At 51.4% G+C, this 13,500-nt stretch overlaps 1 protein-coding gene across 1 annotated transcript; it reads left to right on the plus strand.

Moving 5' to 3' along the window:
* Positions 1 to 2,278: 2,278 nt before the first annotated feature.
* On the plus strand, positions 2,279 to 12,861 carry xrcc2 (X-ray repair complementing defective repair in Chinese hamster cells 2). The gene is made up of 3 exons (XM_028790870.2): positions 2,279 to 2,445; positions 7,176 to 7,257; positions 10,736 to 12,861. Exons 1-3 carry the CDS (start codon positions 2,407 to 2,409, stop codon positions 11,428 to 11,430), a joined length of 816 nt encoding a protein of 271 aa, XP_028646703.1. The 5' UTR covers positions 2,279 to 2,406; the 3' UTR covers positions 11,431 to 12,861.
* The last annotated feature ends 639 nt before the right edge of the window (positions 12,862 to 13,500 follow it).

The raw sequence follows: 13,500 nt of genomic DNA on the forward strand, positions 1-13,500 counted from the left end.
GGCCTCAGCAGCTTCAGCAGAACCTGCTGTGACTTTTAGTCTTGTGGCCTCGGACCCCCTCGCCCCTTTCTCTTATTCTGTGTTCATTCGTATTCCCTCATTTTATTCTTTACATTTTCTCTTTTTTCTTCATCCTGTGAAGCACTTTGAGCTCCAGCATTTGTCTGAAAATGGTGTTGTAGTCGACACGTCAAGGCGCTATATAACCTGACATTCTGTGAGCCTCGAGTCCACGACGACTCCTAAATCCTCCTCATCAGGTGGACTTTCAGACCTCCCATTTTAACTTCCTACAATGTATGCCAACCCACCACCTATCTTGGCATCATCTGTGAACTTTACCAGCTTGTTACTTATATTCCTGTTGACTTCATTTAAAAAAATTAGAAATATCAGCGGCCCCAGCACTGCCCCCTGCTGGACGCCACCCTTAACCTCAGCCAGTTCCGATGAGCTTCCTGCGTCTGTGCCCATCTACACGCCACTTCTTTTAGTTTGATGCCCACCTCTCATGTGGCGCCTTGTCCAATGCGTTCTGATTGTATCTTTTTGTTCCTTCCTCACAGAATTCCAGCCGGTTGGTGACACTCGTCCTCCTCGTCTGTTCTCGCCATGTGTGCCTCCATCTTCTCCTCCTCATTAATTCCTTCCATTCATTTCCGGGTGCTGCATGTTAAGCTGAGTGGCCTGCCGTCGTATGGCTCTGCTTGATCTCCTCTTTTATGGCAGGATCTTATCTGCCGTCTTCCAGTCCTGTGCACCAGTGGCTTCCATCCGCACTCAGCCAGTTCCTCCGGTGTCCTCCGCTCAGAGCCCAACGCTGACGTCATGGCGGACATGGCTGGGCTCCATCGCTGCCCCTCACTTCAAACAGCTGTGCTCTGCTGTCTCTTTAAGTGCGTCCATCATCTCTTCATGGGCGCTGATTCCGTCTTTAATGACTTGTCAGGCTTACACTTGCTTTACGCCCGAGGACTTGTCACGGTGCACCCAGTGAAGAGCGCTGCCCGAATACGTCACAAATCTCCCCAGCAAGCCTTCCAGTTCTGACCGACGGGCGCAGACGTCACTTTAATCCAGAAGCTTCTCTTATTTGGAGCAACTTTAATGTTTAAAACTAAGCCTTTATTTTATGAGCGTCGGACATACAGCTGGCAAGTCAGACGGCCCCCTTATCAAGGCTGTGGGCTCTTCACCTGGCGTGGCCCCTCGCTGTCCCTGCTGACTTCTTCTCCAGCTCGTGGTGTCTTTTCCATCCCCTCAGCACTTTCTCATCTGAGCTCTTCACTTGAAGATACAGGCGGGTGACCACTTTGGGTCTTGCAGTTTTCTTTTATCTAAGCAATAACTCACAAGAAATTTCTGTTAACGTAATTCATACGTTTGACCCTAAAACTACACCAGTAGGCAGACAGGCGAGGTGGGAGTAAAATGTGCTGACTGGGCACTGCGCCCACAAACTGTCCTTCGGTTACTTTGGACTGGCAATTAAATTCATAAACACGGAAAAGATATTCACTTTAGCGAGTTCTTTTTAAATTGCACTTTCGGTGCTCCTGGCTGCCAGTGGTCAGGCTGTGGGTTCAAATCCCATTACTCACACGGTGTGACCCTGAGCGAGTCACTTCACTTCACTTGAGCTCCAATTAGAAAAGAAATGAAACCGAATGAACCAAAGAAAGGCGGCTCGGAGTCGAGTGTCTCAATCAACATTAATGGACATTTACTTTAAGGGACATTCGTGAAATCTTACAACATTTATGAAGGAAATAAAACCATCTCATCTTGAAATACAAAGCAGTTACAACGATTAGGCATTTATTCCTTAACTTCCCCACCTCTCAGTTCTCTGAACCCCAAATGTCGCCTGCTTTGAGCGCAGACGACCGGGAATTCTTTGCGCCCCCGTCTTTCATTTTCCAAACCCGCAGCCTGTCCCTACGGACCCCGATCTGTTGTTTGCGAAGGTTTACATTTAAAATGCTTCATGACCAACACGTCATGTATGAGATGTCGTGCCCTCCGTGTCGCCCGCTTCTCACGGGACCCCTCGCTTCACTGGAGTTTTGTATTTGTTACTAACGTATTTCTTTCTATTTTTCCTTACGTCCACCTTGCAGTTCAGCCTTTCGGACACGAGGAGATTCCACCGATTTAACGAGCGCGAGCCCGAGCCCGCGACACGGACTGACTCCGCCCACGTGAGTGACAAGCACACATGTCATGATGCAATTTCCACGGGGCCACGCCCCCTTTACGTGGCGTCCACAAGGACGTCAGACGCATGGCGCGCTGCAAAACCCGGAAGTGGGCGGAAAACGGAGAGGTGGCGGGACGGTTGAGAGGCTTCGTCTTGTGAGCGGTCGCTCGTTGTGCGGGTGTCGCTCAGGCTCGAAGAGGTGCGGGATGTCCCGCGAGGCGAGGCTGACAGAGTCCGGCACGGAGGTAAAGGTTCATGCAAGTCGTTGCCGGGTTCGGTTCACTAGTTCAGGGGCCATCACTTTTGTTTCCGCAGACTGTACTGGCGGCCGTCGCGGACAGTGTTGGACATCCTTTCTGTGACAGAGCAGCACTGAGGACTTTTAGATAGCAGGAGGGAGTCAGGAAACGCGGCTGGGCCACCTTCGGCCTTTATCGCGCCTTCCTGGGGCTGCTCGTTTACCATTAGAGGGTTTGCTAATTCTTGGCGGGCTCGCTCGCTGCTGTTTGTTAAGATGTTTGCGGCTCTCGTGAACAGTCGAGTGCGCGTGCGCGTCACCGGTAGGCGTGTTCAGCAAACGTGCGCCGTTGGCCACACCAGTCAGAGTCGCGGTGCCGTTCACTAACATTATGGCTGCTGATGTTGGAGAGCCGGCTCGGTAGTGCAGGAGCTCCGTGCGTGGCTTACCTCTTGTGTCGTTTACTCAAATGTGCAGCAGCTGGGAGGTCACCTGTCACCTCTGAGTGGCGACACCAAGTCAGCTTGTTTTCATTCACCCCCCCCCCCCCCACCATATTTCTTTTGATTTATGTTCAGATGAGCAGCGATGTGTCCTTTCATAAATCTAATGTCACATCTGCGAGTGTCACTTTACCAGTTTGTGATTCTGGCTGACAGAGGGACTTCCAGACGCCCCCCAGTGGGTGGCTGATGAACTCAATTCTACTGTCCAGTTTGTCCATAACTGTCTGGACGCTGCAGACTCTTTGACCAGAATGCACTTTATTTTAATTTATATTACAGTCCCAGAGCGGCGCCATGTCAGACCTCTCCAAGTGAGCCCGGACCCCTCCATCTTCCCATAGATTGTCCCATTTCTGATCAGTCAGGAGGCAGCAGGGACCCTTACCTCCCTCGGCCCCTAACCAGTAGCTCTGGGGGTGCCCTCGGCCCTCCAGTGACCCGCCCATCAAGCGGGGGTGACACAACCCTGGTAATGGCGAGTCTGCCCTTGTGGGGTACAGACAATAATTTGGAACTTTGTGTACGAAAATCTCGTTGTGTACGAGGTGAGCTGGAAAGACGCCTTCCAGTGTTTGTGTGCGTTTGAATCGAGGGGCCGCCTCGCGCCCTCCTTCACTGGCCAAGAGTTCTGTCTTCAGTTCAGACGCACAGAATTCTGGGAGTGCATCTTTAATCTTTGTCTTGTGTACAGACGTTTCCAGTCTTAATAAAATTTTAGTAAACTAATGCGTGTATTTTGCACTTGCTGAGCAGACGTGTGGATTGCGCAGGACGAGATATTTCTTCTTTCCTCCATGGACGTTTGTCACGTCGTCTGCTGTTGTCCAGCGTTGGTCCCTATTGGGTTCTGCTCAGTCAGAATTTTCCCCACAAAAGCAGGCGATTAAACATTTTTTTCTCAGCCCCCCACTACAAACTACAAGGATTAAATCCGAGGTCTCCGTACGCTTAGGTGAATTCTTTAAAGCCCCCCACAGATTGGCATATCGTTAAAGTCGACGTCTTTGTGAAGGGCACAAGTTGTTTTTCCCAGCAGTGTTCCCAGACCGTAGACAACTGAACTTTTTATCGACTATCATCCCAGTTCTGGTGGGTCACAAGTCTACGTGCGCTTTGTTAATGTTTGGTAGCTTTGCCTTTAAATTGTTTAAGTTGAGCCAAACATTTCTGGTCGCCTTCAACAAACTTCTTACCATAACTGACTGGAATTGTGGCCCATTGCTCCAGACAGAAGTGGTGTAACTGGGACAGGGTCGGGGGTCTCCTTGCTCGCACACACTTTTTCAGTTCTACTTTCAAATGTTCAATTGCATTGACGTCATGGCTTTGTGATGGCACTTCAGTCCCGTGACCTCGTTGTCCTCTGGAGTGTGCGTTTGGCAGACTCATTTGTGGCTGAGCATCAGTGTCCTTGCTGAGCTCTTGAGATGTTGCTGCAGTGTGTCTCCGTCATTTGGTGAAGTGCGCCAGTCCCTCCTGCAGCAGAGCCTGACAGTTGATTTGGTGGACTTTGGCTTGTAAGCCTCACCCTTCTCCTCCACACCAAAGGATGGCCACTCTGGCCCGACAGTTTGATCTTGAATTCATCAGACAGGAGGACATTATGCCAGATGGTGAAGTTTTTGTCCCTAAGTGCCATTGCAAACTGCAGTCTGCCTTTTTATGGCGGCTTTGGAGCAGAGGCTTCCAGGGGATGTCGATATCGAGACTCGTCTGCCTGTGTCCTCCAGCATTTTCACAAGGTCCTTTGCTGCCATTCTGGGATCAATTTGTGCTTTTTGTGCCAAAGTCCATTCTTCGTCTCCTTCCTGAGCGGAGTGACAGCTGGGTGGTCCCCTGGTCTTTGTACAGATGAACGTGGAGCTTTCAGGTGTTTGGAAATTGTTCCCAAGGATGACCAGGCTTGTGGAGGTCCACCTTGTTTTTTCTGAGATCTTGGTGGATCTCTTTTGATTTTTTTTTTCCCATTATGTCAATCAGCGTGGCGGTGAGTTTGCTGGTTGGCCTTCACATCTGTCCACATGTTGACTCCAAACGGGCTAATTGGCTATCAGAAGTGAATTGTCAAACTGCCTAAAGGCTTGGCATTGTTGTCTGGAATTGTCCCAAGGTGTTTGAGGGCCCAGTTAACAAAGTCTATGGAAACCTGTGACCCACTGGAATTGTGAAATAGTCTGGGAACACTGGTGCGGAAAACTACTACTGGCCTGCTCATGCGAAGTAGACGTCGTAAACAAAAGTCCAGATTTCTAGTTTGTTAGTGGGCTTATAAAGTGAGTTTGAAAGAAATTGACCTCCGTGTACGGAAACCTCTGGCGCCGACTGTGTGAACATACAAATATCAGACGTGGGCGGCGTGTTCTGTAAAAATCCTGTGGCCATCTGCGCCTTTGGTGAACACCGATTGTGACGCGAGGCCGTAGACGGCGGTGCTGCTCACCCTTTGGTGTACACACACACACACACACACACACACACATGTGTGCACACTCACTAACACACACACACTCACTGTTAGGGGGGGTTTATTTTATTTTGTTGAGCTTCCTTCTAAGGACCAGGTAAGATGTGACGTGTGACTTTGATGCCAACAGGCTCGTGCTAAATGAGCAGACAGGATGGGAGGTCATGGGGCTCATTAATGCCGTGAGGTTGCATGAAATAAAGCAAATAAAGCCTCGTGACCGGAAGCCAAAGCTGCGCCTTACGCGTCTCTTTCAGCTCAACAGCAGCAGGAAACAGGAGTGCGGCCACAAAGGGGGCCAAGTCGCTTCAACAGGTGTGAGCCCCCTGCCAAGGGTTACGTGGCGGCCGCTGACATGGGACTGGCACTGGGCCGGCCCCCTCACCTTGCCGTTAACTGGACCCCTTTGTCTGAGTGCTCCTCATTATCTCTCAGCTGGCTGCTCTGAAATGGAACACACAGCAGCGAGCGTCCACGACTTTGGTGGGCTCATGGAGACCCCCGGAGCCTCCTACTTGTGGGTTGATAGGATGATGAGGATGTACAAGGTGGGTCCAGTTCTGCTGAGGAACTGAAGGGCGCGTTTCACTGAGATATGAGTCGTGATATTCACACACAGTTGAGGGCCAATTCATGACATTTTATTGAATTTATTAAAATCAAATAACATTCCGTACAAGCAAGTTAAACTTTACAAAACTAAGTTTGAATCAAATCGACCCCCCATGAGAGAGAGAGCCAGGCCAAGAGAGTGACCCTTTAATAATAAAGAAATAGAATAAAAAGGGCAGAGAATCGGCTTCCCCAGTTTAAAAGCATATTCTACAGTCTCACTGATGAGGTCCTGCCGGGTTTTCAAGACGTTCTGCACGGACCCTCTAAGTGACAATTTGGAATTTAATATTTCAGTGTACAACATCAGAGACCCGGTGACTTAGGACTCCTCTAGATAGATAGATAAATACTTTATTAATCCCAAGGGGAAATTCACATACTCCAGCAGCACTCTAGCTGAGCGAGACAAGTCTGTGTGCCAATAGTGAAGTGTAGCCCACCACCCACAGCTGTTAGTGGATTAGGAGGGACTGCTCTCTGATAGGCATGTAAATGATGGCTTTGGTCCAGCATGATGTTCACTTGGCGCAGGCCGCCTAAAGCTCAATGGCAGCGTTCACAGGTTGGCACATTTTGAAGGTGAGAGATGCGCTCGATAGAAGATTTGAAGTTGTGCATATGGAGCTCCAGTGAATTGTGTGTGTGGCCGCCTGACATGGAGATCCTCGCCCCACTGAACTCTGGGATCTCCGAAATGGAGGGAGTGTTTTATTTATTCTGGCGATGCCATCGGAGTCCTCGAGACCGACTGGTATTAGAGGTGAGGGACGTCGGGCAGATTTGAAGGCAGTGAAAGAAATGTGCTGCTGGAAAGTGAAATGTTCGTAGGATGTGAGGACGTTGTCTGTGTGCAGATGTCTGCGTGACTTCATCCAGACATTAAAACCTGCGTACGTTTGAGAAGGTGGACAAAGACGGTTATGGTGTGGAGTGCCATAGATTTGAGCGTCCGTGTCGTCAGGTGCTTGTCAGTACGCTGGCCATGACTTGGACTTACTGGGGCACAAAGCCAAGAATATAAAGACGTGCAGCAGGATTTTATGTCTGATGTGAACCCGGGGCCTCTGTCTGTCCGTCCGTCCGTCCGTGTCCATGTCCAGTATATTCGTCTCCCAGTAATAAAACTGAAATTCACTTCTGATTTGTCAACAGCTACTGGCCAGACTGGGAGAAAGGCCATCTCTGAAAAGCCTGGAGCTGCCGATTTTCTCGGAAGTGGGATTCCCAGGCCCTGGTAAGGATCTTCATCCACTTGACCAGCATTTGTAAGTTGAAAAGGCTTTGATAATCGGGGGGTGTAATAAAAATAAGTGCTGCTTACGTACTGTGATCCTGTAACGGGGTCACCAAACGACGCGTGAGGCCTTGTGCACAAGTGGCCAGCAGCATTTGATGATGTGTGACGCCAACGTGGACGCTGGGTGCCCAGCAACTGTGCAGCTGTCCTACCGATGGCCGTCCGAGAGCAGATAACGGAGCGTCCTTATTCAGAACGGCCTCTCGTACCCGAGGATCGTGAACACAAACTCCACTTTCTGGTTGTAATTTAGAATACGCGTTACCCCGAAGTTCGAACAGCAAAAGCTTATGAACTCCATTGAGCTCCGTCTGTCTAATCGCATCTAAGAAGTAACAAGGAGGCCATGAAAACGGGCAGAGCTCCCGTCTGATCGGCCGCAGTGGGGCTGTGACTTGAAATTCCGTGTTTCGTTTAAGTTGGACGCTCGCCGGCCCGCTGCAGAGTTCTAACGTGACTCCTAACGAATGAACAGAACCTGTGGTTCTCAAAACCTTCAAACTTTTACAGCACACGTGTGGCCCCCATCAGAACAAGCAGCGTTACAGTGATGGCAGACAAAGCAAGGGACGTTGTTGAGTTGAGCTGCAGTGCGACGTCACATACTTGATAATTAACGGAGAAGACCACCCACACGACACAAAGAATCAAATGTGTGCAATACTTGTGGAGAGCAGAATGAGGTCAGTAACGTCCACCCGTCACCAAAGTGCTCGGCACGTGTGCTTCTTCAAAGTTGGGCTCCGTCCGTCAGCTCACTTATGGCTCTGTGCGTCTCCAACTGACGGGAAGCTTTTGAACATTTGTGGGAAGTTTGCTCTTAAGCAGAATCCACCGGTGACTCGTTTAAAGTCGACGCTTGGAACTCACGGCACTGAGCCCCTCAAAAAGTGGTCAGAGGTTAAGAGGAGACGTGGCTGAGAATCCCAGAGAGGCTTAGCTGAACCTCTGCTCAGTTTGAGGTTCACAGCCCACCGCCTGCAGCCCCGGTCTTTTTAGTTGTTGTTCTTCTCTGGCGTTGTACACCAGGGGCCTCGTGTAACGGCGTGTGTAGAATTCGCACAAAAACACGGCGTACGGACAGAACTAGAAATGTGCGTATGCACAGGAAAGTCCAGATACCTACATCCAAGTTTTACAAATCCCAAAGAACGGGACGTTTAATGCACAAGCACACGCCTACTGCCCTCCCAGACTTTTAATATGCAAATCAATAGAACTGTCACCTTCCGTTTGGTTAAAAGACAATGGAAAAGGCACATCAAAAAAAAGAAGAATTTCAGAGAATGTGAAGAGGAGGCAACAAGAAACGTAGAATGTGTTGGCTTAGGCAGTGGTATAAGCAACAAAAGCATGGCGGTGACGCTCGAAAGTCACACAGTGCCCAAAAGTAAAAAGAAGTGGTCCGATATCACGGTTGACGTGAAAAGGCGAGTCGCAGCCCACCCTCCGTTTCAGATAAAATTACAAAGGCTGACCCCCCGTGTGATGCTCAAACACCACTGGGCGACTATCTGGCTGTGTGCTGACGGAATGTTCTGGAGTCACAAAGTGCAACAGGGGCCGCTGTAAGAGATGTGCCCATTGAAGGGCGGGCTGTGCTGGGTGACAACGGATTGGTTAAAAATAAACGCCACATCTGACCACCTGTGCTTACACCCTGCTACTTACATTCAAGTCACGGTGTGCCGCTGACCAGCTGGAGGGTCGGGGTCCTCGGGTACATCACTTTCTGTGACCCACGGAGCAGCACATGCCTTCTGTTTACATCGGCAAATTCACACTCTGCGGGCACCTTCATGGCACAGCGATGGCACAGAGTGCCACAGCAGGGCAATGCTCTGCTCTTTACTTTGAGATGAGGAAAAGAAGCCCCATGTGACTGAGGAGCTGCCTGTTTCATAGGCTCTCCTGTCATCGATGATGTGATGCCAGCTCATTCTTTGGGTGATTCACTTGGGCAGCAGCATTGATGTGTGGCGGCTGACCGCTCCGATTACATTTAGAGAAGCGGACGTTGCTGTGAATTGCTCTTTGATGTTTGCCAATTCAACCAACGTGTAAGGAAATCTTATCTATCTGGACGACAGGCGGGGAACGCCATCCTGTACAGCTGGCATGGCGCCACTCAGTGATGATTGTGAAATACCCGACCGGACAGCCAGTTCACATTGAAAAGCTCAAGAGTGGAGTAGAACTCCTCCGAGTCGGCCTTTGTAAAGCCATCGCCGAGAGGGGAGCTCTGGGAAATCAAAGTCCGTCATCGTCTCTAAATACGCGGAGTAGTTTCATTCTGTGCGCCGTTCTATCGTTCCAGCCAGTCACGCGAATTAGATTTGTAAACGCCATGCAAGTAGTTTTAGTACATTTGATAAAACCGCATCAGGGACGTGAGTCTAAAAAGCAACGGCAGCACTGCTCTGACGTCTGGGCCGCGAGGAGAGAAGTGCGTACGCTGGCGTCAGATTGTGCGCGGGTTTAGACCGAGTGAGTGCTTAGACAGGTGAGACCCCCGGTGAGGCCGTCTGCCCGTCATACCTCCTGTCTGCCCGTCGTACCTCCTGTTTGCCCACCCTCTGCCCGTGACCACTCAGCCACAGCTCCTCTGGCCCTCTCACAAGTGTAGAAATTCCTGTTGTGTATTCAAATCTAAAGTTTTTAATTCTGGCCTGGTGGTCCATTGTGAATCCACCCCTGCCACCGACTTGGGATTGTTGCCCTCTGATTGGCTCACTCGGTGGCTCGGGTGTGACTGGACACGTGAAGTAATCTGAGAGACCCCCAGGCGCTGGCGGCTTCAACGTGGGTTTACAGCCCCGCAGACCTCCGCTTATACACCTCATTATCATGCAGTAGCTTTAATGACAAATAACAGGCCACCCCCTTAATGAAAACCTGCCCCTCAAACACAAGGGTCCATTCTTTGAGGCCCTGGCCCAAGTTTTCAGTTTGCTGCCATTCTCCGTCTGAATGCCAAGGTGGTCTGCAGGATTTCCTTTGGATGCTCTTCCCGTTTTGTTTGTTGTGACCTTTTCATGTTTATGTAATTTGTTTTTGGTGTAAAGTGGGGGGGAGCAGGACGGGCCCACGTGTCCACACGCTGTCACCATGTCACTCTGTTTAGACTCCTGACTGAAGCCCGATGGCTGGCCTTGCCTGTGCTGTGGCGTCTGGACCTGCCACGTGGTGCTGCTTCATGACGGCCGCCCCGCTGAGCCCCACACTGTGACACCTGGGTGGACACCTGGGTGCAGGTGGCACCAGTGTCCTGCTGTCTTCCTCTGGATGAGAGGTGCTGCCCACTCCATTACCCAGGGGCTGTCTTGGGGTATGAATGTGATCTGTCCCTCTGCCAGTGTGGACCCCCTCGTGCTCCTCTCTCATTGTATTTTATTTTTTTTTTCTTTTCTGCCAGGTGACGTCGTTGAACTGCATGGAGCCGAAGGGACTGGCAAAACCGAACTCTTGTATCACGTGCTGGTCCACTGCATCCTGCCCACCGCCCAGGGGGGCCTAGAAGTGGAGGTCCTGTTTGTGGACACAGACTTCCACTTTGACATGCTGCGGCTGGTGGCCCTCTTGGAGCAGCGGCTCCCCGGGAGCCCGGAGGCGCTGGTCCGCCGCTCCTTGCGGAGACTCACGCTGGTGCAGTGCAGTAGCTCGGTGCAGCTGCTGCTGACGCTCCGTCACCTCGAAAGCCTGCTGTGCGGCCGTACGGCCCTCGGGGTGCTCATGCTGGACAGTCTCTCGGCGTTTTACTGGACAGACCGGAGCGCTGGCAGAGAGGACACCCTGAGGAGGTGCTCGGAGTTTCTGCAGAAACTCGTCAAAGACTACCACCTGCTTGTGTTCGCAGCCACTCAGGCCCTCATGAGAGCAAAGTCGGGTGAGGGCAAAGCATTGGCAGAGGCCGCCGTGTCCGTGGACAGCTACAGGCCATACCTCTGTCGCGCTTGGCAAAGGATGGTCACACACAGAGCAGTTGTGGGGCGGGCCGAGACTGGGCGGGATGGTGGACCACTCTTCTCGCTCGCCTCCTGCAGCCTGAAGAGCAGACGCACATGGCAGTGCCACTTTGGCATCGGGGAAGGGGGGGTGCACTTTGTGTAGATTGGCATCGATTGCTGCGACTGTGGAGTCCACCGGTTGTGCTGCGGTTGGAGCACCAGGGCTTGGGCTTTGAACCACAGCCTGCCTGTCTCCTCATCTTAGGGACTCTGTGGTTAGAAGCACTACTCGATTTTTATTTTGCCCGTTTCTCTCTGCCCATTTTGTGCCCCTTTCTGCTTCCCCTCAGCGTCGTTTGTTGAGTTGCATTCCCTTCAGACGCTGAAGGCTGTCGTCATGTTGATTATCACCGCTCTTCATGTTGGTGGTGTTTACTAAGTAGAAGTTGTCTTTACGCCAAGGTTGAAGCAGTGCCAACTTGTCACATGGTGCTGAATGTCACTGTGAACCTTGACAGGGCTGTGCCCAATAAACTGTGGCGCATGTGGCCCTAAAGCACCATGGGTGGAGACTCGGGGTCATCAAAGAGTGGCTCTGGAACACTTGTGACTTTCTGAGCCGCGTGGCGTGTTGGTGTCACACTTTGGGTTCTCATGCCTGCACCTCCTGGGCTCAGATGAAGTTCTTAGAAAATCGGAAAGCATCGCCGTGTGATCAGGTGCCACGTTCACGCTGAGGCTTGGGAGGAAATTCTGAACAGAATGAAGCTTTGAAGGTGGCACCAGCAGCAGGCGCTCAGTACCCCCAACTCCATGCCGCTGTTGCTCTTTGAGTTCTGCCAGAACGTGTTTTGTATGGCGCCTTTCGCCGAGTGCTGTCAAAGGTAAAATAAAATCCCAAGTTGACAAACTGCTTGGCTTGAAGCCACCGCCTAACTCTCTACTTGACGCATTTCATTTCTCTTTCAAACCAGAACAGAGGTGCCATCCATGCTGCGCTCTCCTCTCATTTTGGCCACATTCACCCCCTAGTGTCCCAATGTCCACATTACATTTGTCACTGTGTGGGTATGTGACATGCTGCTTACCTCTTAAACTAAGAGACGAGGTGACACAAGTGTGGTTTGGTGGGTGGGGGTGCCACATTGCCGTTCCTGAGCCCTGTAAATGACGTGCCACAGACTGACTGGCGGGCACCAGAACACCCAAACCTCCACCAGCTGACCGTCATGTTCACTTAGGAGCCAAATTTGAAAATGCCAGGCAGGTTTGACATTCTGACCTGCGGAGTTGTGCTGCACAGTGCAGGCCGTCCATGGCCCATGAGCGGCTCAAGTATAATTGGGGTTAAGCCTGGCCACATATCACAAATTATGCCTAGGGTCTCCTCCTTTAGGCGCCAGCCATGGCTCGTGACTTCCCCAGAGGACTGCGTCACCTGTGCCAGGTCCATCCCTCTCGCTCACGAACCAGACGCCGTGCCACTCACCCGTTCCCTGTGGCCTCGGCTTTGGATGTGTGCTGGGGTGCCGATCTTAGGAGTCCAAGAGGGTGGCAGAGACGCGGCCCTTATGCTGCCAAACCGTACCTCCTTCACGTGCCTTTAATGTCCTGTCTGTGAAAAGCAGGAAGACGACCCGCCGAGAGAGGCAAAGCAGAGGACAGGATGGCACGTGCGGGCAGCATGGGGCACATGTAGACGGGACCCATCCAATACGCCAGGAGATAGTGGGACAGTAAACCAGTCCACTGAGCCCAAGGGTCTCGGCCAAAATACCCCACCGTAGGTGTGCTGGTCAAATCTAATCAACCCGTGAGACACGAGAGAATGAGGTTTAGAGGACCAGGAAATAAAGCGGAAAAATGAGGCAGCAAACTAGCGAGGGCAAAGCCACAACACCTGCACTCCCCAAAGCAGCCACAGTCGGGACCCCCGGACCACTGCCATGCCGGCTTTAACACGGTCACTTCTGGACGTCATTACGCGTGCTGTACCCGTGAGCTGGAAATCCAAAGTCCGCGTGAACACCTCGAGCGCCCAGTCGGACCTTTTAGACTAAACCTCGCTACACCAATTCTTATGTAAGGCTGACCTTTCAATAAAAGAAATGAAAGAATGAACACCCTGGGTGGCGAGACATCGCATCAGCTGCTCCTTATTTTTGTGGTGACCAAGAAGCCACTCGGCAGAGACCTCACATTTCTGCCAATAATCCCCTTGGGAATTCCCATG

Source organism: Erpetoichthys calabaricus, chromosome 6, assembly GCF_900747795.2.
Source record: "Erpetoichthys calabaricus chromosome 6, fErpCal1.3, whole genome shotgun sequence".
Taxonomy (NCBI): domain Eukaryota; kingdom Metazoa; phylum Chordata; class Cladistia; order Polypteriformes; family Polypteridae; genus Erpetoichthys; species Erpetoichthys calabaricus.

Bases quoted from the DNA above. Each gene is read 5' to 3' on its own strand.
- xrcc2 (XM_028790870.2), top strand. From the start codon at position 2,407: ATGTCCCGCGAGGCGAGGCTGACAGAGTCCGGCACGGAG. The intron at 2,446-7,175 runs GTAAAGGTTCAT...ATTTGTCAACAG, and splicing joins TGACAGAGTCCGGCACGGAG to CTACTGGCCAGACTGGGAGA. The intron at 7,258-10,735 runs GTAAGGATCTTC...CTTTTCTGCCAG, and splicing joins AGTGGGATTCCCAGGCCCTG to GTGACGTCGTTGAACTGCAT.